Source organism: Hydra vulgaris, chromosome 01 (assembly GCF_038396675.1).
Source record: "Hydra vulgaris chromosome 01, alternate assembly HydraT2T_AEP".
NCBI classification, from domain to species: Eukaryota; Metazoa; Cnidaria; class Hydrozoa; order Anthoathecata; family Hydridae; genus Hydra; species Hydra vulgaris.
Genome location: NC_088920.1, coordinates 26357971 through 26382801, shown reverse-complemented (window position 1 = coordinate 26382801; position 24831 = coordinate 26357971). Strand labels below are relative to the sequence as shown.

The following is a 24831-nucleotide window of genomic DNA, read 5'->3' as shown; positions in this document are numbered from 1 at the left end:
GTTTTTAATTTCGTTATTTATTACTTACTTTTACTAAAATGTAAAAGTAAGTAATAAATAACGAAATAACTATATTAAACGTATTAAAACTACAAGGTTTTTAAATTTTAAAATATATTGTATTTATAGATGACTAAGAAAGGATTAAACTATTAGGTTTTTATATAAAACTTAGCTTACATTTTTGTTACGTCACTTGAATGGAATTAAATATTCACAATTAAATTTCAACCAGTTTTTAATAACATTCTTTGGTGTGTCAATGAATATGAACAATCTTATAATTATACTATTTATAAGATTGCATTATCATACCATTTCTTTTGAATTCATCTTTATTTAGAAGTGAACTTGGATATTTTAAAAAAGTACTTTTTGTAAAGTATTACATGTTAACATTAATATTGAGAACATAAAAGATTTTTATTTTTAGTTTCAGTATGCTGTTTTTTATTTTTTAACAAAAATAATTTTAGAAGAAATGAGTATATAAATATTTGTAAATTTTAATATGGTGAAACAGCTACTACAAGAGCTATGAAAAAAGTTATATTATTTTACATCATTATATAATTTTACATCATCGCGAGGGTTGAAAACTTTTTTTATGATGACAAAGTAATTTATTAGTTTTTAAAGTTAATAAGTTTTAAGATATCTTATTAAATGTATCTATTGGTAAGTAACATTATTTTTTAAATTTTATCACATGGGCTCTTTTACTTTATTAAACAAATTTATTGAAAAACAAGTTGACACTAAAAATAAAGCCAATTAATTATTATTGGAAAGTGTGAGGTGTGCCCTAAAACTGTAGAATAGTAATCCATTGTTTAATTTTATTACTAATTTATTTACATTACTTTGTGTTCTTATGAATAACAAGTTCTAAGACTTTATGATTTGTGTTTCCTAATAATTGAAAGATAGGTGTTTAAAATCTTCTTAATTTTATTACTAATTTATTTACATTACTTTGTGTTCTTATGAATAACAAGTTCTAAGACTTTATGATTTGTGTTTCCTAATAATTGAAAGATAGGTGTTTAAAATCTTCTTAAACAAACTAAAATGCGATGTATATTAGTCACTTTTAACAGATGTATATTAGTCACTTTTAACAGATCTTCAATTGTTAAACCTTGGATCAGGTTATTGACAGAAAATGAAATAAATAAAATCGTTTTTTTTTTAACGTTACTTTTTATTTAATACCAACTTTTAATATATTTACAACGCAAAAAGAAAAGAACAAAGTACAAAATTTACAAAATACAAAAAACAAAGTACATACTTCAAAAAAAGTATAAATTTATGTTTTACGTTTAGTTTTTAAACTAATCTTACTTAGAAGCCTGCAATTTTTCTTTAGGAACTAATTTTTAATTTTGCACGATATTAATTTCTAAGATTAGTCTTTGTATAATTTTGGTTTTATTAAATTAGTTATTGGTTAAAGTTTTAGGATTATCTTAATGCAATTAAATTTATGTGATAATTATTGGTTTTAATTTAATTTTTAATTCAATTCTATAAGTTTTTATTATGTAAAACAGTACACTTTCTGTACATTATCATCCGCAACATAGTGCACAATGCCGTAGAATAGACAAAAAAAATGAATGAACTGATGCTCTGTGTTACCAATGCTTCTTCACAACTCTCCCTGTCTAAGAATATGTCCTTATAAGTTTTGGAACTCTTTATTAGTCTCTTGAGGTTTTTCCAAAAAAGCTCCGTTCAAATTACTCATGGTTTAAACATGCTCAAACAAAAGGCAGTATAGGGAGACCAGGTTCGTTTGAACGTTTCTCTTTATTTGTGAACTTGGGCCAAAATGCAAATATTTTTTGAAATATTTTTTATTGTCTTAATACTACTTACTAAAGCGCACAATATTGACTAATAGTGATTAAATTTAGTTATGTAGTTTTTAATATATCTTTGATTAGAGCTGTAAAAAAACTGTTCCAACAAACCCCGCCATTGATGCTAGTTGGAACAGACAATCGGGTTAATTGAAACATATGAAAGTTTAATATATATATATATATATATATATATATATATATATATATATATATATATATATATATATATATATATATATATATATATATATATATATATATATATATATATATGTATACACGAGACATGCTCAAGTACAGATTCGCATGCTGCCGAAGACATCTGTGACTTCTGTGCTGAAGACTTGTTTATATATATATATATATATATATATATAGAGAGAGAGAGACAGAGAGAAAGAGAGAGAGAGAGAGAGAGAGAGAGAGAGAGAGAGAGAAGGAGAGAGAGAGAGAAATAGAGAGAGAGAGATATAGATATAGCTATATCTGTATATATATATATATATATATATATATATATATATATATATATATATATATACATATATACATATATATATATATATATATATATATATATATATATATATATATATATATATATATGTATATATATATATACATTTATATGTATATATGTATATATATAATATATATATATATATATATATATATATATATATATATATATATATATATATATATATATATATATATATATATATATCTTTATATATATTTCTTGTGCTCGTGTGTATGTGACTGAACTCCTCCTTAACGGCTGGACCAATTTTGATGAAATTTTTTGTCTGTTTTCAAGGGAATTCGAGAATGGTTTAGATTCACAATTTGCTCCACTGGAAAATGTTGTATATATATATATATATATATATATATATATGAATATATATATATATATACATATATATATAAATATATATATATATATATGTATATATATATATATATATATATATATATATATATATATATATATATATATATATATATATATATATATATATATATATATATGTATATATATATATATATGTAAGTATGTATGTATGTATGTATTTATGTATGTATGCATGTATGTACATAGATACATACATACATACATACATTCATACATACATATATACATACATTCATACATATGTCTCTATATATTTAAAAGGCAATGTTTGTATGTTTGATGTTAGCTATAGGCGTCAACACCTCTGGACCAATCAATACCAAACTTGGCACAGGAACTAGTTAGGCCTAAACGGTGGTTTTGGCCAGGTTTGGACCACCAGCAGCCCCTCCTAACCCTAACTCTGAGAAACCCGCGCGAAGCGCCGGGTAATCCATCTAGTTTATTTATATATAAATATATATATATATATATATATATATATATATATATATATATATATATATATATATATATATATATATATATATATATATATATATAGATAGATAGATAGATAGATAGATAGATATATATATATATATATATATATATAGATAGATAGATAGATAGATAGATAGATAGATAGATAGATAGATAGACAGATAGATAGATAGATATAAATAATATATATATATATATATATATATATATATATATATATATATATATATATATATATATATATATATATATATATATATAGTTAGATAGATAGATAGATAGATATAGATATATTTAGATATATATAAATATATATAAAAAGAAGTCTTTAGTATAGATGTATTCGGCAGCATGCGAATCTGTACTTGAGCATGCCTCGTGAACCCAAAGGCAAGACTCAGAGCACATAATCCACTTTTCTCCCAGATTGAATTCACCAAGCACTTTTCGGCAGGATATGCATGCTGTTTATTGCTCGCTATTATTGGTTAGTGAAGACTCTTACGGTTTTTAGATTTTTTTTGTCTCGCGTTTCCTTTTAATAACCTTATCTTTTACAGAATAGACTTTTTTTGGTGTAAATTTCGTAAGTATTTTTTTTTTCTTGCACTTTCTATGCAGTTTTTGTCTGTATCTTCTTTTCTTTTGGTACTTTTTTTCTGTCAATCTCGTCTTTCTCCGGTGTATCTGTTAAAATACTTTTTTGGGCCAGTTTTTTTTGAAATTTGTGGTGTCAAAACGTCCCATATTGTCAAAACGCTTTTTAATTCTTCAAAATTTTTTTTGGAGTTTTTGCTACGTTTGCTGGTGGAGTTTTGAGAAGTCCTGAAGTTAATGGTCCGATATGCTCAGTAATATATGGTTCTACATCTTAATAAAGGCAAAATTTTACAGTCGAAATTGATATTAAAAATTACAACTATTGTTATTATTATTACCAGTAGCCAAGAGAGGAAGTTCTTGACTGATAGTAGCTAAAGCAGGAACTTCAAAAAGTACCATAGTCACGGCTGGTTCTAGGGGGTCTGTAACTTTTGAAGTCATATATTCGACATCCGAAAAAAGTTTCGCGATTGAATGGACAGATTTCGCTGAATTTAAACCATGCACATATGATTTTCATTGCCAGAGAATATACATAGCGTACACAACTTGGAATGTCATAAATAGTCATTGTTTTGCCTTTATTTGCATTCATCCATATGTAACATGAAGTGTTGTAGAATTTCTTACAAGGAACGTAGACAAATTTGTCTAATGGCTGCTGCTTGTGTGAGCAGTTAGGTGGAAAGAACAACATAACAACTCCATTGGCCTTCGTAAAATCCAAAACTTCTAGGTTAATGTGAGATTCATGATTGTCAAGTAGCAATAAAGCTAGTTGCTGTGGGGTGCATCGTACGTGAGCCACAAAGTGTTTCATGAACAGCAAAAAACTCTGTCCATTTATCCATCCGTATGTATTCGCAGTTCCAATGCATCCTGTTGGACCGTCATGAACAAAATGGTCACAAAAATTTACTCTAGGAAAAATAAGCATTGGTGGAATAGTAATCCAGGAAGCGCTTACAGCACAATACACTGTTAATAATTTTACTCTCTCAGCTAATGTGGCAGCTCCAATTAGCTTCACTTCCTTTCTGGCAACAATCTTTTGTGGCTTTTGTACAGTTGTACAAACTGTCTCATCTACATTCCAAATATCTGGTTAAGCTGTGTTTTTTTAGTACCGAATTTATATTGTTGAAAAATAAATTCCCATTATGTCTGTTAAAGCTGCTGGTACGACTCAGCGATGTAGCTTCAGGCTTACTTATAGCAAGCTCTGGTTTTCTTTTTAGAAACGAAAAAAAACTTTCTGCACCAGCGCGCTCTTTCTTTACCCATGAAGGAGGAGTTTTGAATTTAGTTTTTTTCGCGTAATTGTAATCAAACTTTTGCACTTCTGCAGGAGTGAGGCCATAGTATACGCGTGAAGCTTCTAATATGTACCTCGTAAGCGTATTCTCTCCTTCCATAGTAAATACATTTCTGTTGTTGCAGTACCCCACAATTAAACTGGTCGGGGTGCTTGGTATTGCATTGACTTTGATGCAGTATCTTCTGAGTGTCACATGAGGAATGCCATAGTCTGCTGCAACTTTTCCGCATTTTTTTCTATTTTCAACTACTCTTTTGACAGAAGCAAGCATCGCATCGCTTGATGTCATACCTTTTAAAAATAATTGAATAATGCCGATAACACTTTCACTACTGCAATTTTACAAAACTTTTAATAGCCGTGACCGCAAATAGTTTTCAAAATAAATTAGAATCGTATATTGAAAAAATGATTTAAATTTAAACAACAAACCTCTTTGAAAAACTAAATAAAAGAACTTTTAAAATGTCATAGTTTTAAACGCAAAACATTTCAAACATAGATTTATAAAGAGTTGAAAACCATTGTTTTTAAGAATTCAATTGTTATTAAAATGCCACAACCAACGGCAACCAACGACTTGTGTTCAAAATATTAAAGAACAAGCCGCTGTCAACAACGTGCGGTCGCAAAATTTAAATAATTGAAAACACATGCTAAATAATAAGATCCTTAATTTAAACTCTGATTTAGTATGCCAGTATGGATAATTATGAAATAACAAAAAAAATCTATGAGCGACAATAAAAGAAATATAATTGATGCCTTAAAGCAAAAACGTTCCAACAAATCTCAATCACAACGTTCCAACAAACCCCCATTTAACCAGTGTATTCTTAAACAATTTAGTTAAGGTATCCAATGCACAAAACCCTATAAAAAATACATTAAAAGAAAGCCCACAAAAAATACTACTTTGATGTTATCAAACTATTTTATTATCTTTTATAATACAAGATTCCGATTAATATTACAAAAATCACAAAAAGTTACTTTCATGTGTACAATTCTCTAAAACCTTGAGCAACAACTTAATTTTCGTAATTTATTTTATCCAACAACAAAATAGTATGTGATTTAGTTCTTGAAACCTTTTTTTATTGCTTGTAATGATAAACTGCTTGTTAGACGGCGCAATAGTTCAGTGTTTGAACTAACCCTGTGTTCCGACTAACCCCGGTCTCCCTTAGTAACGGTAAAAAAAATGATTAAATTTTTTTTTTCTCACAAAAGTCAGAGCCGCTCAAATAATGGTTTTTAATTTATTAAAATACAATTTAAACAAATCAAAAAATGAACACATTTTAGTATACAAAATATTCTTAACACTATAAAGCAGTTCATATTTATGGTTTAATCCTTTCCAATAAAATATGCAAGTTTTTATATAACTATTATAGTAACTTTTTAAATTGTTTTATTACAACAACTTTTTAAATACATCCGTTGTGTGCTTATTTTGTTTTTGAACCATTTTTAAAGTGTTTCACCTTGTCTTTTGTTATCTTGTTTATCTTGTTATCTCAGTCATTTAATTAATATTTTAGAATGATTTCATTTGCTTGGTAATTACTTTTCATGTGTGTTGCGACTACCTCCCCTACTTGTTTGTATTGCGTTACACACTAATAATAAATATATTGTTATTTTAGATAAAAATGAGTAAAAGACGTCGTTCAATAAAAAAAGTGTCTCCTTACTACTTTGTTGCATTATATAACTATGACCACGACTTATGTAATAAAAAAAATGGTTCTGAATCAATACTTAATGTTCCCGATAATGCAGCACTTTTATTTTTTAAACGAGGTGAAATTTTTTTGTATGTTAAGTTCTGTGTTAGATCATTGGATACTATGTAGATCTAGCGTAACTGGTGAACAAGGTTACGTTATGGCATCGTTACTTGCTCCATTAAGCGGTGCTGTAGACAGGTATAATAATACTTGTTTTATAATCTGTATTTTGTGTGTGTGTATATACATATATATATATGCAGTTTCTTACAAAAGTTTAAAACCAGTTAAGTATTTTTTAGATAAATCTATAGTTTATTGAAAATGACATACAGAAATGACGTACAGAAAGCTAAGATTTAACTTACGTTATATTCATATAAATGTATGTATATAAAATAAATTAAATCTTAGCTTTGTGTATGTCATTTGCGCATATCATTTTCAATATATATATATATATATATATATATATATATATATATATATATATATATATATATATATATATATATATATATATATATATATATATATATATATATATATATAAATATATATATATACAACATTTGAATGTGTTACAGCACCTTTTCCTCCCATAAAAGTGAGAAATTACCAAAATTACTGAGAAAAAGTTGGTTGGATCCAGATTTTATGATGTACTTTCCAAACTATCCTCTATCAAAGCCTAAGGTTAAATATTTCAAATTTTTTTTACATTTATATATATATATATATATATATATATATATATATATATATATATATATATATATATACATATATTGTATATATATTAGTCACATTTTTAATTTTTCTGATTTTTGCATCGTCACTAGTGTAAAAAGTTGCTACACCATGTAATATGTCTACCTGAAAAATATTAGCCTTTTTGAATTTAGTTTAAAGGGGGCAACTTTTGCTTACATTATATGGGTATGAGATCCACTGCTATTTTCTTACATATCACCTAAAAATAAGTAAAAACACCATGTAAAGAATAAAAGCTATTATTGTATATTAAAAAAGAATGTGAAAAGGAAAAATCCTAATATAAAGTCCTTTTTACTGTCGAATTTTGGATATTAAAGTTTTGAGTTTAAAGCGGAAATAAGCGTTCCATGACGTTTTTCAAAGATTGTGACGATCTTGGGTACTCTAGATACTTCTTTGACCAGGCGTTCAACATTTTAAGAATGGCTTGGAACATCAGGAACTTCAATAGTGCCGTTTGTAACATCGATTAATAGGTCTTCATTGTTCACTTCCGATAAAATCGGAGGAGATGAGATATGAACGTTTGACCAGTCGATCTTTTCTGAATATGAAGAAGCATAAAAATTGGGAGAAATTTTTTTTTGAAAGAAAACACGTACCCCATCAGTACTATCTTCTCTTCTACATGCAATAATTTTCTTTGCTGCATCGATTTTTTCTTGTCTTCATCTTTAATGGCTAACAACAAAACACTTTCAGGATGAGAGAAATAACAGTTTCTTTGCAATACTTTCTGGGCGATTGCTATTGTATCAAGATGATACAATAGCAATCGCCCTACAAATATATTTCGTAAGACTACAAATATATTTCGTAATCGTGAAAAAATTTTGTGCTCCTTTAACGCATTTCCAATTTCTCTTGAAAAAAAAGCAACAGAAATAGTAAACGTTAATAATGTAATCAACAATTTTTATCAGACTTATCGTGGGTTTTATGGTCGACATGTATTACCAAAGCAGATGATTGGCAAATATGAGCCATCTGACATGATTGAGATTTCCAGAAGCAGTATTTGTGAAATATTTCTTTGTTTCTAGATCCAAATTTTGGAATCCACGGATAGCAGCATTGCATGCTAAGTAAGTGCAGCATTGCATGCTAAGTAAGTATTTCTGATCTTTACTGAGATCGTGAATGACGTCATTAGATATTTTAATGAGCACTCCATTTACAAAGTTAACTATCGGTAGAAAATAAACATCAAAAGAAAGTTATTCACCAAGAATGTCTTTGAATACAGTAGGATCAGATGTACTGCCATCAAGTTCAGAGAAAATTTCTCTGAGAGGCAGCTCATTAAAATGAAGCAAAGAAATACATCATTGAAGAGGTTTGCGAATACGAGTTTCAAGTAAACAAACAATACCATTTTTTAGCCCGTGTTTGAATTGGTCCCATCACAAACAACACTTGGTAAAGTCGCGAGAGAATTTCAGACATTTAAAAGTGAAATAATTTCTTTCGCAATACCAACTGTTTTACCACTTTGTGGGCAATTGTGATCAAGGTAGGTGCTGTTAGGATATGAGCAGATAATTTGATAAACTTCTTGGATGGTGTGGCCCTGTTAACTTTACTATCATCTTGTTCCACTAACCTTAGAGTTTGTCTATACGGTCATCAAAACCGATTCCAAAGATTCCTGTGGCTAGTTCTACATGTTCTTCGACATCTTTTTGTCGCCATAAGTTTTTTTGTCATCTTAATTTTGGTGGATCTAATATGCATTGTCGTGAATCAAATTATATATCCTTTAAGCAAGCGTTAACAATTCTGCATGTATCTTGGTTGCTAACTCCCATTCCTTACGTATTTTGACATGGTTCTTTGTGCTGAAATACATTGCAATAATCGGGATCATGTTCACTATGTAAGCTGTCCTCTGAATCAGTAGTTTCGTCATATTCCTCATTAACATCACAACAACTGCTTTCTTTATTGCTCTCGCAGGAAAGAGTTATTGTCCATGATGAAGCTTGACATGTTTCTGCATTCTTTTTTCAAAACCTAATTTGCCGCTCTTTACGAATTTTTTGCTTTTGGTGTTGTTCTGTTTCTTCTTGGTCAATCTGGCCAATATATATTTTACAATTACTCTTTTGGTCAAGCCAAAACTCTCATTCCTTTAAAGAAATTTTGATGGAACAGTGGCAGTTTGACCGGTCTCTGAAACCACAATTAACACGTTTTCAAGGACAAATGTCAAATACTTTATTGAATGAACCAAGTTGCCAATGAAATGTTGATGAATTTCTCTTTTCATCACACATTTTATCAATCGTTTTGTATCAGTACCCAGTTTATCCAAGCTTTTCAGACCATATTTTTACCAAATCATCTGCTACTATCTTATTTACGTCTCTGATTGATGGTTCTTCAGAGTCTAAGAATTGTGAGAAAATATTTGCGTGTCTGATGTAAAGATAATCTTTAAAGACTTCTGCCTTTGTAGGCAATCGACTTTTTGGAAATTCACAGGATTGTCACTTCTAGTTTTGATAAAGTTTTTCTTTAAGTTTATTATGCAAACTAAAAAAAAATAAGTATAAAAAACATTCGTAATCCACATATACAAAAAATAAATTAAAGTCATGTTCTCTTGTAAACGTAAATATTAAATGTCATCAAATCAATACACAAACATTCCAACAATTCTAAAATGTGTTAAACTTAAACATTAATAATCAAAACATACTTAAAGTATGCATATTTCAATATTAATATTGCAATATGCATTCCAAACACTCACAATATTGTGAGTTTTGCATTATCGCAATTGAAAAACAACTACCTGATAGTTCTTGATTCTACCACGTTCATTACATGATCTTGTATATATATATACAAATTAAAACTCCCGTGATAATTCTTCAACTTCAATAGTCATTAAAATACCCCTTAAAGTTAATCATAAAAAAATAAGTGATTTTCAACACGCTTCTTTACGTGACACCTACGATTATAATTCACTTATCTTCAACAATAGAACAGTGAGTGATAAAGTAAAAATGAAATTAGAAATAAAGGCAATGTCAAACATGGGTATAGTTAGTTAAATATAATTTGAAATACTCCATTTAAATACATAGTGAATTTAAACTACGTAGAAAAGCGTTATTTAAAAAGTTTACACCAAAGTTGCCCCCCTAAGATAATATGATGCTAGTAGATTATTAAAATATCATATAAAGCAATGCATCAATCCACTTAATAATTCACAGTGTCAAAATTACGTATGAATATGAGTGTGGTATAAAGTTGACCAACATTTTTTGTATATATTTGTAAAATTGTTCATTTCTAAGATGAATAATGAACTAAGTTTTTTACTTAATGTGCACATTTTAAATGACTAGTGTAAACACATTTCAAAAATACAGTACCTCTCAACAATATGAATAATACATACAGATATTTTACATGCAATCTTAATATAATAGGTTGTGTATTTATATATATATATATATATATATATACATTTACACACACACATATATATATATATATATATATATATATATATATATATATATATATACTTTACAAATATATATATATATATATATATATATATATATATATATATATATATATATATATATATATATATATATAAATAAATAATTATATATATAATTATATATATATATATATTTTTATTTATTTATATTTTCACAATTAGATATTATAATCTAATAATTAGATACTTCTAAAATAAAACTAGCAAAAAATTAACACTAAATTAAATAAGAGGAAAAAATTAAAATAAAAATTAAACAAAATAAAATAACTTTAAATTTAGGAAGTATTAGTTTAATATATTATGAGAGACGTTGTTCATTTTGTTAATAGTTCTAAATTGTAATTATGTATTAAGCGGTTTTTTATGTCTTTGTTTGTGGGTAGCTATCCAGCTAGCACACTTACGTAGAGCCAACGTATGTAAATACATCAAGTACGTCGGCTGTTTTCTCCAACGCAAATATAACGTTGATCCAGGGTTAGTTTTATCGTATTTATATTAATAAAAACGTAAATATTGACGTGATTAAAAATAGTCAGCAAATTTATATTGATCTAACGAGTGGGAAAATATTGCAAAAGTTGTTTTTCTAATCTAAACTTTGATCCAATATATAGAGATTAACGTTGATCCAATGTATATGGATCAACATTGACCAAATGTGTATAACCCCACATTGGTTTAAAGTATATGGATTAACGTTAATCCAATCTTTATAACCCAACGTTAATATAATGTGTATAGTTTAACGTTGGATTATAGTCATTGGATCAACGTTGATTGATGTATATTAGTAGATGTAAAATGTATGTTCTGGCTCATTTTGCTTTTAACCATTATTATAACCACAATCTTATATATTAAAATATTTAATCTCAGTTAGAATTTCAACCCTATTACGTTTTCTGCTTCATTTCGCTTTTAATCTCAGTCACAACTTAAACTTGACCATGATTAACTTATTTTTTCTCACATCGAATTCAACCACGATGTTAATAATTGTGAAAATGTTTGAAGGCAATCTTTATTTATTATGTTCCTGTCAGTTGCATGCTCTATCGCTTTATTTCTTAATTTATAGTGTCCATATGCTAATGTATGAATTCCATCTTCTAATATGACTCTTTTATCGTCTTCTGCACTAAGTGCTACTTTGTTAATTTCTTCTGTAAATACTTCATGTCCATGTTATCTTATAATATTGATTTTCCTAATGTGCTCTTTTCAATTAAGTAAACAATCTTTATAATTGTTGTGTGTTATATAGTTCTTAACAACATTCCTTTTTACACCTTTACATATTTTGTTTTCTTTTTCATGAATCTTGTATGAATACAACTTGGATCTTAATCCTACAAATTCTTCAATTTGTTTTCCTCCTGCTTCATCTTTGAACATTCCAATTACTTTTTTATTTAATCCAACTTTAAATCCGTTATTAATTGCTGAATGATTTGGATTGAACTCACTTGTATCAAATTTACTTTCAATATCATTTTTAATATCTTTATAAATATCTTCTGTTTTTATTTCATAAGCTAATGAATCTGTATCTGTGAATAAGAGTTTCGCATTATCAGAATATTTCTTCTTTATGTACTCATAATGGAATTCATACATTAAAGTTTTGCTCAAATCTAATATACTCATTCCTAAGTAAATGGGTTTATTATACTTTAATTTGGTTCTCTTCATGTGAATTGCTATTAAATTTTCATCAAATATGGTGCGACGTTCATAGTTTGGCTTTGCTGCTAATTTAATAGCCATATCTCTATCAGTTACTAATCTAACATTAACTCTTTTTTCAATATTTTCCATTGTCTTGCCAAAGACTGAATTGTTCATAAGTTTAAAAAAGTCTTTCTCAAAATCATTTGTTGCTTGAGTTCTTAGATTAGTATTTAGTTCTATGTATTGTTTTAACCAATCGCTTTCTTCAAATGCTATACCTCTATGGATTTTTGTGATAACTAAACCTAATCTCTCATATAGCTTTAGATTCTCATAATGAATCACATAATTTTTCTTATGATTCAAGTTTGGAATTAACTTTTCGACTTTATCGACTTTTATCCTTTCAGGAGCAAGTGGGTAGTCATTATGTTCATCATGAAGATGATCTGGATAATCTAAATCAACTTCAAGTATACATGGAATTGATTTCCAATCTTTAAGATCATCCATCCATTTAAATCCATGTGTAGGAAGAGGCTTACCCATAGCCCATCCATATAGATTATTAGCATCTAGATATTGAATAAATTGTGATGGTTTAGTTTCATCATAATTATCCATATACTTATTATTAGAATTACCTAATCTATTTGAAATTGTACTAATTCCACCTCTTATTCCATTTTGTATCATGAAGATCATATCATAGTCAGAAATTAATTCTAGATTTATTTTTGTTAATTTTAAAGCTGCATCCCATGCTAATCCAGGAGATGTAAAATACCAAGCTGGATCTAGTTTATAATTTTTCATACATACATTTCTAAAATTTTCAAAAACATCTGCTAATAACAATACATCTGAAACATTATATAAATCATGGTAATCTCTAAATGTTTTACAATTAAATTTGTTCCATACATTTTGAGCATGTAAGTAATTATCATCGCTAATTCCTTCATCATTTAATTTTGAAAAGAATGATTCTTTTGGTGGTAATTGTGTTTCTTTAAATTTATCAATACAATCAACCCAATCATATGGATATATTCCTTTTTTTAGTAACAAATCTAATTGTTCTCCTGAATAGTATTTTCCTATATTATTACATTGATCTTTCGTCAAGTTTTTCGATAAAGCATCTAAAGCAGATGACATAAACCTATAACTATCTAAGAAACGAAGTTCTCTCTTAATTTCAATTTTCTTGCCTTGATTATTAGTAAGTTCCCCAACTATAACCTCTCTAGAAAAGCTAATTTACTTTTCTTCATTATTTGGTATGCAGTTTATCTTACCTCCAGATAATTTCTTGATGAATAAATGACTATCATATCCAGATAAGTTATGAAATAATACTGGAAAGAATTTAGGAATTTTATATTTTAAGTTACAATTATTATGAGCAGCGCCTCTGTATATTCCAGTTAAATGGCAATGATCTCTAACTCGATCTTGCTCAAGTGTTTTTCCACAAATGTGGCAATTAACTTCTGCATTAAATTGAACTTTATTTTTATGTGTAAATATCAAACTTTTAGGAAATTTAATCATCTCGTAAATATTCTTAATACCATCTATTAATCTATTAACAAATATTATCATCATCTTCGCTATTTGCAGTAAATGTTACTAATTTACCTTTATAATAATTTTCATCAAAACATTTAATATAGTAACAAAATGAACTTGGTAAATGCTTTTGATATTTTTTAGTGTAAGATTCATTAGGATTTGGCGTACAAGTATTAATAGGTTTAATAAAACTCTCAAAGTCAGCATATATTACAAATGGGATTCTCATCGATTTATTATATTGATTAAATTGCATTGTTGAACCTTGTTGTAGAAGTTCAATACGTACTGAATCATGTGTATTGCAATATAATTTATGATTAGATAATGCTTCTTCAGAATTATATCCAAGTAAACAATTTCTACAATAATGTTTAACATTTGTTCTTTTTGATGTTTGTGAAGAAAGTAATCTACTTAAATTAGTTATTAAGCAATAATGGCTAATAACTTCTATCTTATCATTTGAATTATCTTCATCATGTGAAGTACTATCACTTGAGATTAATAATAAATCTATTAAATGCTTGCGATCATTATTCTTTGAAATGCGTAAAGGATAGATTGATCTATCATATCCATACACATTCACACTTATATCTTGATTATTTTTCTCAAATTGATCAATTTGATCTCACGAGACAGGAAATTCTATTTTATCCCAATTTATTTTTTCAGCTTGTATTTTAAGATCATTATCTATTCTTTCAGAATTTTTATCTTTAGGGTTTAAAAATCTTGCGATACACCACTTAAAGCATTGATTATCTTCATTTTTTATATTAATAATAGCTTTTTTAGCTGTTAAATATTCATTAAGTGGAATATATGAATTTCCTTTAAGTGGCTTATATGTTATAAAATTTATATCCATTTTTTTGACGCAAACAAATTTCCATTGTGAACCTTCCTGTAAAAATTTTGACATTTCTTCTAAAATTTTAGCCTTTATTTCTTCATATAATTTATTTAAATCTGTTGATTCTAATATAACAGTACTTTTAACACCAAATGGAACACTTTTTCTTTCATTTGTTTCTGATACAATACTTATTTGCTCCATTTCACATTTAAGAACTAAATAAACTTTTGAATTTTTATTTTCTTTAAGCACTTTAATTGCATTATTTTTAGCCTTATCTAAAAACGATGAAGCATCATAACCTTTCAATCCTTTAACTGAATATTGCTTTGCAACATTCCTAATAGCTGATGTAGATAAGCTAAACTCGAATTTTTTTTTAATATAATTTACTGACTCTTTATTAATGTTTGATGTTGTTTCTTCTAATTTTTTCTTAATATCATCTGGTATATAGGGCTTAACTAGTTCTAATGCTTTATTATAACTATTTATAATATCTGAAATTTTTTCATCAATGCTATGAGTGGAAGATTTTATTACTGGAACACGATTTACTTGGGCATTTTTATGTAAAGTATGTCTTTTTTTGTGATGTGTCTTATATTGAGGTTGATCATTTTGATATCTTTGGTTAAATTTCTGGTGAAATTGTCTTTGATTATATTGAGGTTGATCATTTTGATATCTTTGGTCAAATTGTCTTTGATTATATTGATGTTGATCATTATATTGTCTTTGATTGTAATGATTATATTGACTTTGATTGTAATGATTATATTGACTTTGATTGTAATATTGATCATAGGGTACTTGAATAAAAGTTCTAGGATTACTTTGAATTACTGGAACATATCTATCAGGCCGTGGTGCTGGAATTGGTCTTTGAATTACTGGAACATATCTATCAGGCCGTGGTGCTGGAATTGGTCTTTGAATTACTGGAACATATCTATCAGGCCGTGGTGCTGGAATTGGTCTTTGAATTACTGGAACATATCTATCAGGCCGTGGTGCTGGAATTGGTCTTTGAATTACTGGAACATATCTATCAGGCCGTGGTGCTGGAATTGGTCTTTGAATTACTGGAACATATCTATCAGGCCGTGGTGCTGGAATTGGTCTTTGAATTACTGGAACATATCTATCATTTTGAGGTCTTTGAATTACTGGAAAATATCTATTGATAGTTGTCTGATTTGAACTAATAGGTCTTTGTGTGTTGGATAACGCATTAACAATATCATCTTTTCGCATATTATAGTATTGTTTAATCCCTCGCTCTTTGGCGATTTGTTTTAATTCTTTTATCGTTTTACGATTCATTTCCATTTTTATATCCATTAGATTTTTTTTTTATACTTTTTTTAAATTCTTTATATCAAATTTCAATTTTTTTTCTTATTAAAATTTAAATATAAGAAAAGTTATATTTCATATGATAAGCCATATGAAATATTTATTTTTTTAGGTCTTTTTTAGAGTTTTTTAGGTCTGAGGGACACATTTTTCTAAAGGTTCTGAAGCAGGTCTTTTAAGTCCACGTGAAGCTGGACTAACAGATTCTTCAGACTTATACGGTCTATTATCACTTTTATCTGTCATTTTTATATATACTTTTTTTTAGTTTACAGGAAAAATCTTTAGATTTTTTCTTAATTTTTTAGGATTATTTAAAAATTTTTTAGAATTGAGTACTTCAATTTTGTACCCATCTTCAATCTTACCATCGCGTAATTCAAAATATCCAAATCCGTGTTTAGTTTCTTTCATAGCCTTATATAATGATTTATATATTATTTCTTCTCCTGTATCTATGTTTGTGAGTTTAACAGTGACTGGTTCTTTTCTAATTATTCTCAATCTTTCATATTTTGGATCAATTTCTTTTTTCTCAGGTTCTTTTACTTTATCTAATCTAGGTCTACCAACTGACTTTTTCTCAGTAACTTCTTTTATTGGATGTATTCTTGGTCTTCCAACATGCCTTTTTTCATTTACATCTATTACGTTTTCCATGATTTTATTTTTATCTATTAAGCCATTATCATTATAGCTAACATTAATAATGTATCGTAATTTTGAGATGATTGTAAAATGTTATTTTCTTTTAATAAGTTTTGTAAATATTTCCTTGTATAATTCATTTTTATTATATAAAGAAAAAAAATTTCTTATATCAATTTTAAATATATTAATTAACATAACCTTTAATCGCATGCATTTTATTACCATCTGATTCAAAATTAAATAAAGTATCAGATATCACAACAGAATATGCCATTGTATCTGCTGGAACACTTGAGTTAAATGTGACTTTAACTGTTAAATTTAATGTTGATCCTTTTATATCTTGTATTTGTTTGCTAATATCAAAAACAAATAGTGGGTATAAATCTTTAAACTCAGAAGGAGATATGTCACAGTTTGTAATCAATTCACTCATTCCATAAAATTTTTTACTAAATTCAGCTGCTGCTTTATATATTCTCGAAAATTGATTATTTGGGAATGATAAATTATAACTATTTGTAGGATATTTTCTGGAATTAACATTAATGGACATATCTTTTACATCACAATGATTAAATAATGTATAATTAATTTCTTGATTTTCTAATTTATTTGTTTGGAATCCAATAATTACGTATCTAGGCTTTGTTGAATTTATTCTTGAACTGAGCTGCCAACTAAATTCAGTAGTACCAACAGGTACTGGTAAACTATCAAAACCACGTGATCTAAAAGCTACTGGAACTGATATTTTTGATGCTATATCACTATCATAGTGATATGAGAATACCTCTCATTTTTGGTAAAGGTCTTACATGTGGCATAAACAATGATAATTTTTGAATATCTACTTTTCCAGCAGCTACACCAGCAGCTCTAAAAATTGCTTCATTATCAGATTTTCTATCAAGAGTTATTGTATGCGTAAATCCATAAACAACTTTATCATAATCATTACAAAATCCAAAAATGTGTTTTAAGGGTATGCAAGCTGAAAATGATCCTTTTGAATTTGGCTTTTGAATTATCCATGACTGTCTTGCTGCAAATCCTGTATTGTTTGTTAATCATGCTGTTGTTCCTGTATCTTTATACCATAATTGATTTAATCCTTGTGCTAGTTCAAAGTCGTTTGGGTATTGTAGCAGACCTAACATTGTAGTTGCTCTTCCTGGATTATTAAGTGATTCTATTTCTTCTCCAGATAAATCTTACATTATTTTTCTAAATAAGTACATTAATCCATTATTTGTGAGCGATACTGCATCTGTATTAGCATAAGCTGTACCATCAGTTTTAAGAAGTCTTCCTTCAATCCAAAGATATGCTTCAGATGGTAACATGTATACACTTTCCAATGTAGTGTTAATGCTTATAGGAGTTTCACTATTATAATTTGAAAGAGATGCTGGTTGATATTCAAAATATTCGCACTCTTCAATTCCATATTCTACCATTGGTTTTTCTCTAATATTTAAAATTTCAGAAATATTTATAATTTCAGTTTCCGTTGCCATTTTTTTATTTACAAGATAAAAAAATTTTAATTCACATTTTAGCGAGTCTCAATCCTTGTCCTATTTTTACTAATTCTTCTATTTTAATAGCATTTTCACGTGATAATTTAGGAGCTTTCGACCCTTTAGGAGCTTTCGACCCTTTAGGAGCTTTCAACATTTTAGATAGTTTAATTGATGAGCCAGTTGTTGATAGACCTACTTCTTCACTTTTATTTATCTTATCAATTAGTTTTTTGCCTTTTTCAATTGCAGCATTTTTTGCAGCTTCTATAGCTGATGTAGCAAGTCCTTTTCCTGCTGATTTAGCAGCAGTTACTGCAGTTTGACCTAAATCAGTAGATGCAAGCTTTTTTACCATAGCTGATGATACTTTTGTGACATTAGATGATAATATTCGTCTAAACATTTCTCTTAAAGTATCAAACAATCCACTACCACCAATAACATGCTTTTTTGCATATCTATTACTTTTAATAATAAGCATTTTTATATATAAACAAAATTTTTTTTAGATCTTTGGTAATAATAATTCTTGTATATCTTTATACTCTTCCTCAGTTAGTACACCCTGTCGTAATAATTCATCACTAAATGCGACAGCTTCATCTCTCGATCCTGTATTACCTGCTTTCCAAGCAGCTATACGTAATAAAAGCATCTCAACTAGAGCATTAGGATCACTAGGTATATATACAGTTTTTATTTTATAAACTACTTTAAGTGATTTTATATCTTTCCAAATTGGTGATATTATTTCTTTGTATTTTTCACTTCTAGATGACTTCGGTTTACCTTTATCAGTAGTAATAGCATCTGTTTGTATTAATATTTCACGATAATTTTGAAGATCATTTTTATTATATATTTCCTTGTTAGGCTTAAACTTTGTTAATAATTCCCAAAGTCCAGGTGTTCCAACATATTCCTTTCCATCAATAGTTATAGATCCTTCATTAATAACTAATTGCTTTTTTCCAATGTAAAATTTATTGTCTTTGGAATATATTCCAAATATATTATCTGTAGTCTTTCGTTGTTTCGGACCCACCTTTGGAACTCCCATTCCAGATTGGATATTGTTCATCTCACATTCTCGTGTTTCACCTTCTCGTATTCTTTTTTTCTTATCTAATAACTCGTTAAACATTCTATCTCTATCTTTTTGATTAGTAACTTTTGTAAAGGACATTTTATATATTATAGAAAAAACATAACACTTGTGTTATGTTTTTTTATTTTTTTAATTTAAGTAAGAGTGTATTAATAACTTCTTCTTTTCCTTTATTAATCAATGATTTTTTAGTTTCTTCATCAATATCTTTTTTAGCCTTTGTTTTAATTTTATCTACCATAACTTTAAATTTTTCAAGTTCGTTAAGTATCAACTCAAATTCTTTATCATCTATATGCCCATCTACTAAAGCTTTAGAAATATGATCACTTATTGTATTTAGTTTTGTGCTAGCAATGGACTTGATATTTTCATGCTTTTCTGCTTTCAAGCTTAATTTTTTATTCACTTGACCTTCTATCAATGAAAGAGCTCCTATTGCTAATGCTGCTCCTTTACATGCAATAGCTATTGGTGTTGCTACTATTGTAGCTAAAAAACCAATACCAACAGTTCCAAGTGCCATTGTACTCACTATTAATGAAGCATCAACTGCTGAAATTATTTTTACAGCTCTATGATATTTTTTACTTAATGTTGCTCTTTTATCTCTCTGAATTTCTATTTCTTTTTGAATTTCACTTATTTTATTCAAACGGTATACAGTAGCACTTACTTGAGTTTCTATTTCAGTATATTCGTTTGGTAAAATCGGATATATTTTATCCATATTTGAATTATTTGATTTAGGTGAATACTCCATTTTAATTAAAGAAAAAAATATATTTATATTATTTTTCATCTTTTTCCATCAAATCCAAGAGGTCTTTCAGACCCCTTTCAGTATCTCAGAGTCTTTAGGTCCATCGAAACCAAGCGAAGTAGGTCCTTTGGACCCGCTAGATATAGTAGGTTGATAAACTATACTATAAGAATTAGATGGAAGTAATAATAAATTAAAAATAAATAAACTCCTTTTTTAATTGTTACTTCTTCTATTGAATTATTAAAAATAATTACTACAATATCATCAACAGACTCTGATATAACTGAATTGTGTAAACTTAACAAATTTAATTTAAGATCATTTTTTAACGAAATTAATGCTACGCCACATGTATCTGAAAGAGCAAGTCCTAACTTTAAAGATATACTTTTATGCGACATGAAGCCAATTTTAATATCTTGCTGTGCGAATACTTCACATCTAGTATCACTTTTTATTACTGGATTGTGATCTAAATTATCATGCAACTTAAAAATTAATTGCGGATGATCTACATGTTTATTTATAAGTTTTCAAATTGGGAGATTTCTCTTCATGCTTTTTACATATATAAAAAATTTTTTTATATATGTTTAATTTTAAAAAGGCTCAATACTAAAATAGTCATCATAATCTTCTATATTTTCTAAATTATGGATCATTTTAGCTACTTTTTTACTAGCGTAATTATAAGCATCATCTTCAGTTTTATAATAGGATTCATACAATTTATCATTAAGGAATAATTTTAATTTTATATTTTTATATTTCTAATCATATTTATAATAAATACCTATTCTACTTTTTAATTTTAAAAATTTTTTATTATTAAAGTATTGATGATAATTAATAGTTGTTAATTCAAATATTCCAGTACAATTGTATTCTATATAATCATAATTACTAGTGTATTTTGATTCGCACACATCTTTAAAGTGATCTTCTAATCTAAGAATAAATTCATAATCTTCTCTATTTCCCATTTTTATATAGGCAAGAAAAAAAAATTTTTTTTTTTAAATTTATAAATTTTTTTTAATTTATAAATTTCATTTACTTAAATTTATTATATTTATCATATTATTATGATAATTTTCAATTGAATTAATTTCGTTAATGTCTTTAATACATATTACATCAATTTTAGTATAATCTTCATCATAATCATCATATAAGTTTGTTGCTTCTTCTATTGCTTCATTTAATAAGTCTACATCAGAACTATTAATAATAATCACTATTTTATCATTATTAATTATAGATTTAAATATTAAATCACGCGTCTTCATATTTTTAAATTAAATAAAATTTAAAAATCTAATACCAAATCTTTCGTGCTTCACTTACAATATCATTTTCTGGTTCTGGTAAGAAAAAATTTATTGCATATTCTCTTCCATATGTTTTAATTAGCATATCTAAATAATCAGGTGAAATAAAAAATTCTTTTATTTCAGGGAGGATTTTATTCGAATCTTTCATATATTCATAATCATAATTAAATATAGCTGGGTTTGAATAAATATTTGAACCTACTTTATCTAAATTTTTTATTAATAAATTTATCGCAGCTGGATTACCACATATATCATGCCAATAGACTTTATTTGGTCTAAATTCAAAATCTTTACCAGGTTTTTGAATACGCAATATACTACTCCATTTCACTTTATCTAAATTATCATTTATTATTTCAATAGCATTTGGATTTCGAGATAACCAATTCCATTTGACTTTATCTAAATTATCCTTTAATGTTTAAATAGCATTTGGATTTGCAGATAACCATTTCCAATTGACTTTATCTAAATTATCCTTTAATAGTTCAATTGCATTTGGATTTCGAGATAATTCCTTCCAATCGACTTTATCTAAATTATTCTTTAATATCTCAATTACATTTGGATTTCGAGATAATTCATCCCAAACGACTTAATCTAAATTATCCTTTAATAGTTCAATTGCATTTGGATTTAAAGATAACATATCCCAGTCTACTTTATCTAAATTATCCTTTAATATCTCAATTGCATTTGGATTTAAAGATAAACAATACCAATCCACTTTATCTAAATTCTTCTTTAATAGTTCAATTGCATTTGGATTTTCAGATAAACTTTCCCAATCTACTTTTTTTAAATTCTTCTTTAATATGCCAATTGCACTTGGATTTCGAGATAATTCCTTCCAATCGACTTTATCTAAATTATCCTTTAATATCTCAATTGCATTTGGATTCAAGCACAATTCTTCAATTATTTCTTTTCTTAGCCTTTTATTTTCTAATAAACGAACTGCTGATGGATCTGGATTACTAGCGAGTTGCACAAAATCGATTTTAATTAATTTCATAATTTTGCATATGTAATACATTTCTTTTTATTAAGAAAATAAATTCTTTAAATCATTTTCAATTTTTTTATTTTTTATTTCTTTTTATCTTATATAAATAAGAAAATTATTTCTATAAATTTTTCAATTCTTTATTATCAATCCAAGAGTTAAACGAATCAGGATATCCATACCACTTTACTAATGATTTGTTTTTGAGTTTTCGAATTACTTTTTCGATTCTAAATATTTCCTGATTTGTTTTTTGCAATTCTTGTTCATAAAATGTGCCTTGTATTTCTTCACCATTATAGTCATTTATTTTATAAGTTGGAGGATCTGTGTATTGAATTTTTGAAATAGTAAAAACTTCTTCAGTCCATCTTGGTGTATATCCTTTTTCAAATGTTTTCTTCTTTTTAGTTATCCTAACTTTATCACCTATTGAAAATCTAGGATGCATTGGTCCTGATCTTACATTTCCGTTCAAGTTTAACCAAACAATATTCTCATTCTTTTTATCGCTAGCTTCAACTGGTGTCATTTTAATTGATGAATGTCTTGTATTGTTATAATTATTTACCATTTCATCTAAAATATCGATATATCTTCTAGTTGAATTAGCTGAAAAGTATTTAAACATTTTCTCTTTCATGGTTCTATTCCAACGTTCAACTACAGAACTTTTTTCTTCATTTTCAGTTGAATATATATCTATCCCTAACGATTTTACATGCTTATTATAAAATTCTTTACCTTTATCTACCCACAATTTTTCACACTTTCTATTCTTAGATCCTTCGGATCCATGGAAATTCGAAGAATTTTTAAATATTTTAATCAAAGCATGAGCAACATCAATTCCAGTTTTGTTCTTCAATGGAACAATCCATCCATACTTTGAAAATACATCTATGACCATGAGTAAGTATTTTATACCATCATTGAATTTCGATAAAGATTGCATATCAACTAAATCAGCAGCCCATATTTTATCAATTCCATTGACAATCACTTTTCTTTTTTTAAAATGTTTTATAACAGGTTTATGAAGTTCGTTTGCAAGTTCGTCAGTCCATATTAATTTTTTTTCCTTGTCTTTTTTACTGATCGCTTGTAGTTTTTTTGAGTATTTTCAAAACCCAATCCAAATTTTGCTTTAGATGCTATAATAGGTTTTATAATACCTCTTTCAATTTTTTGACGTGTTGATGGATTTTTTATAGCATTCATTTCTTCAATCATCATTTTATCAGCTAAATTTCTATTTCCAGTATCTGTAAAATGTTGATAAGCAAGATCATGATGATAAGCGGCATTATCAACTCTATCTATAGGTTTACTCCATTCTTTATATGCATCAGTGGAAGTAAGTCTTTCATCTAAATTAGTACCAGGACCAGCAAAGTTCATTCCAGGTAAATGCATTTACCTGGAATGAACTTTGCACCAGGAAATTTTGCCCATGGTAATTTTATTTTTTTAGTTATTGAATTAATTGAATTCACTAAATCTCCACCTTTCATAGCTGAGACAAATTGAGTTTTTGTTGTTCCACAAACTTCACAAGTTCCACGTTGCATATTTCTATTGTTTTTACTAACAACGTTTTGTAGGTTTAGTGTGTCTGTTTTTCTTTTACATTTAACACAGTACATTTTTATATATAAATATTTTTTTTATATATAAAATGAACGTTGATGATTTATCATGTAGTGAAGATAATAATCGAAATAATAA

At 27.3% G+C, this 24831-nt stretch overlaps 3 protein-coding genes across 3 annotated transcripts; all 3 read right to left on the bottom strand.

Moving 5' to 3' along the window:
* Window positions 1–12460: 12460 nt before the first annotated feature.
* Window positions 12461–14071, bottom strand: LOC136074289 (uncharacterized). The gene has a single exon (XM_065786593.1). It carries the CDS (start codon window positions 14069–14071, stop codon window positions 12461–12463), a length of 1611 nt encoding a protein of 536 aa, XP_065642665.1.
* Window positions 14072–16838: 2767 nt separating this feature from the next.
* Window positions 16839–18880, bottom strand: LOC136074288 (uncharacterized). The gene is made up of 6 exons (XM_065786592.1): window positions 18652–18880; window positions 18514–18573; window positions 18154–18414; window positions 17583–18107; window positions 17078–17383; window positions 16839–16948 (listed from the first exon to the last, which is right to left on the bottom strand). The coding sequence occupies exons 1-6, from the start codon at window positions 18878–18880 to the stop codon at window positions 16839–16841; spliced, it is 1491 nt and encodes a 496-aa protein (XP_065642664.1).
* Window positions 18881–23224: 4344 nt separating this feature from the next.
* LOC136074287 (uncharacterized) lies at window positions 23225–24519 on the bottom strand. Its single transcript, XM_065786591.1, has 2 exons — window positions 24279–24519; window positions 23225–24204 (listed from the first exon to the last, which is right to left on the bottom strand). The coding sequence occupies exons 1-2, from the start codon at window positions 24517–24519 to the stop codon at window positions 23225–23227; spliced, it is 1221 nt and encodes a 406-aa protein (XP_065642663.1).
* Between the last annotated feature and the right edge of the window lie 312 nt (window positions 24520–24831).

Bases quoted from the DNA above. Each gene is read 5' to 3' on its own strand.
- LOC136074287 (XM_065786591.1), bottom strand. From the start codon at position 24,519: ATGCATTTACCTGGAATGAACTTTGCTGGTCCTGGTACTAATTTAGAT. The intron at 24,205-24,278 runs GTATTATAAAAC...AAAAACTACAAG, and splicing joins ACGTCAAAAAATTGAAAGAG to CGATCAGTAAAAAAGACAAG.
- LOC136074288 (XM_065786592.1), bottom strand. From the start codon at position 18,880: ATGGCAACGGAAACTGAAATTATAAATATTTCTGAAATTTTAAATATT. The intron at 18,415-18,513 runs GTCTGCTACAAT...CAAACAATACAG, and splicing joins AAGAGCAACTACAATGTTAG to GATTTGCAGCAAGACAGTCA. The intron at 16,949-17,077 runs GTAAGATTGAAG...TAAAAATGACAG, and splicing joins ATATTTTGAATTACGCGATG to ATAAAAGTGATAATAGACCG.
- LOC136074289 (XM_065786593.1), bottom strand. From the start codon at position 14,071: ATGTCATCTGCTTTAGATGCTTTATCGAAAAACTTGACGAAAGATCAA.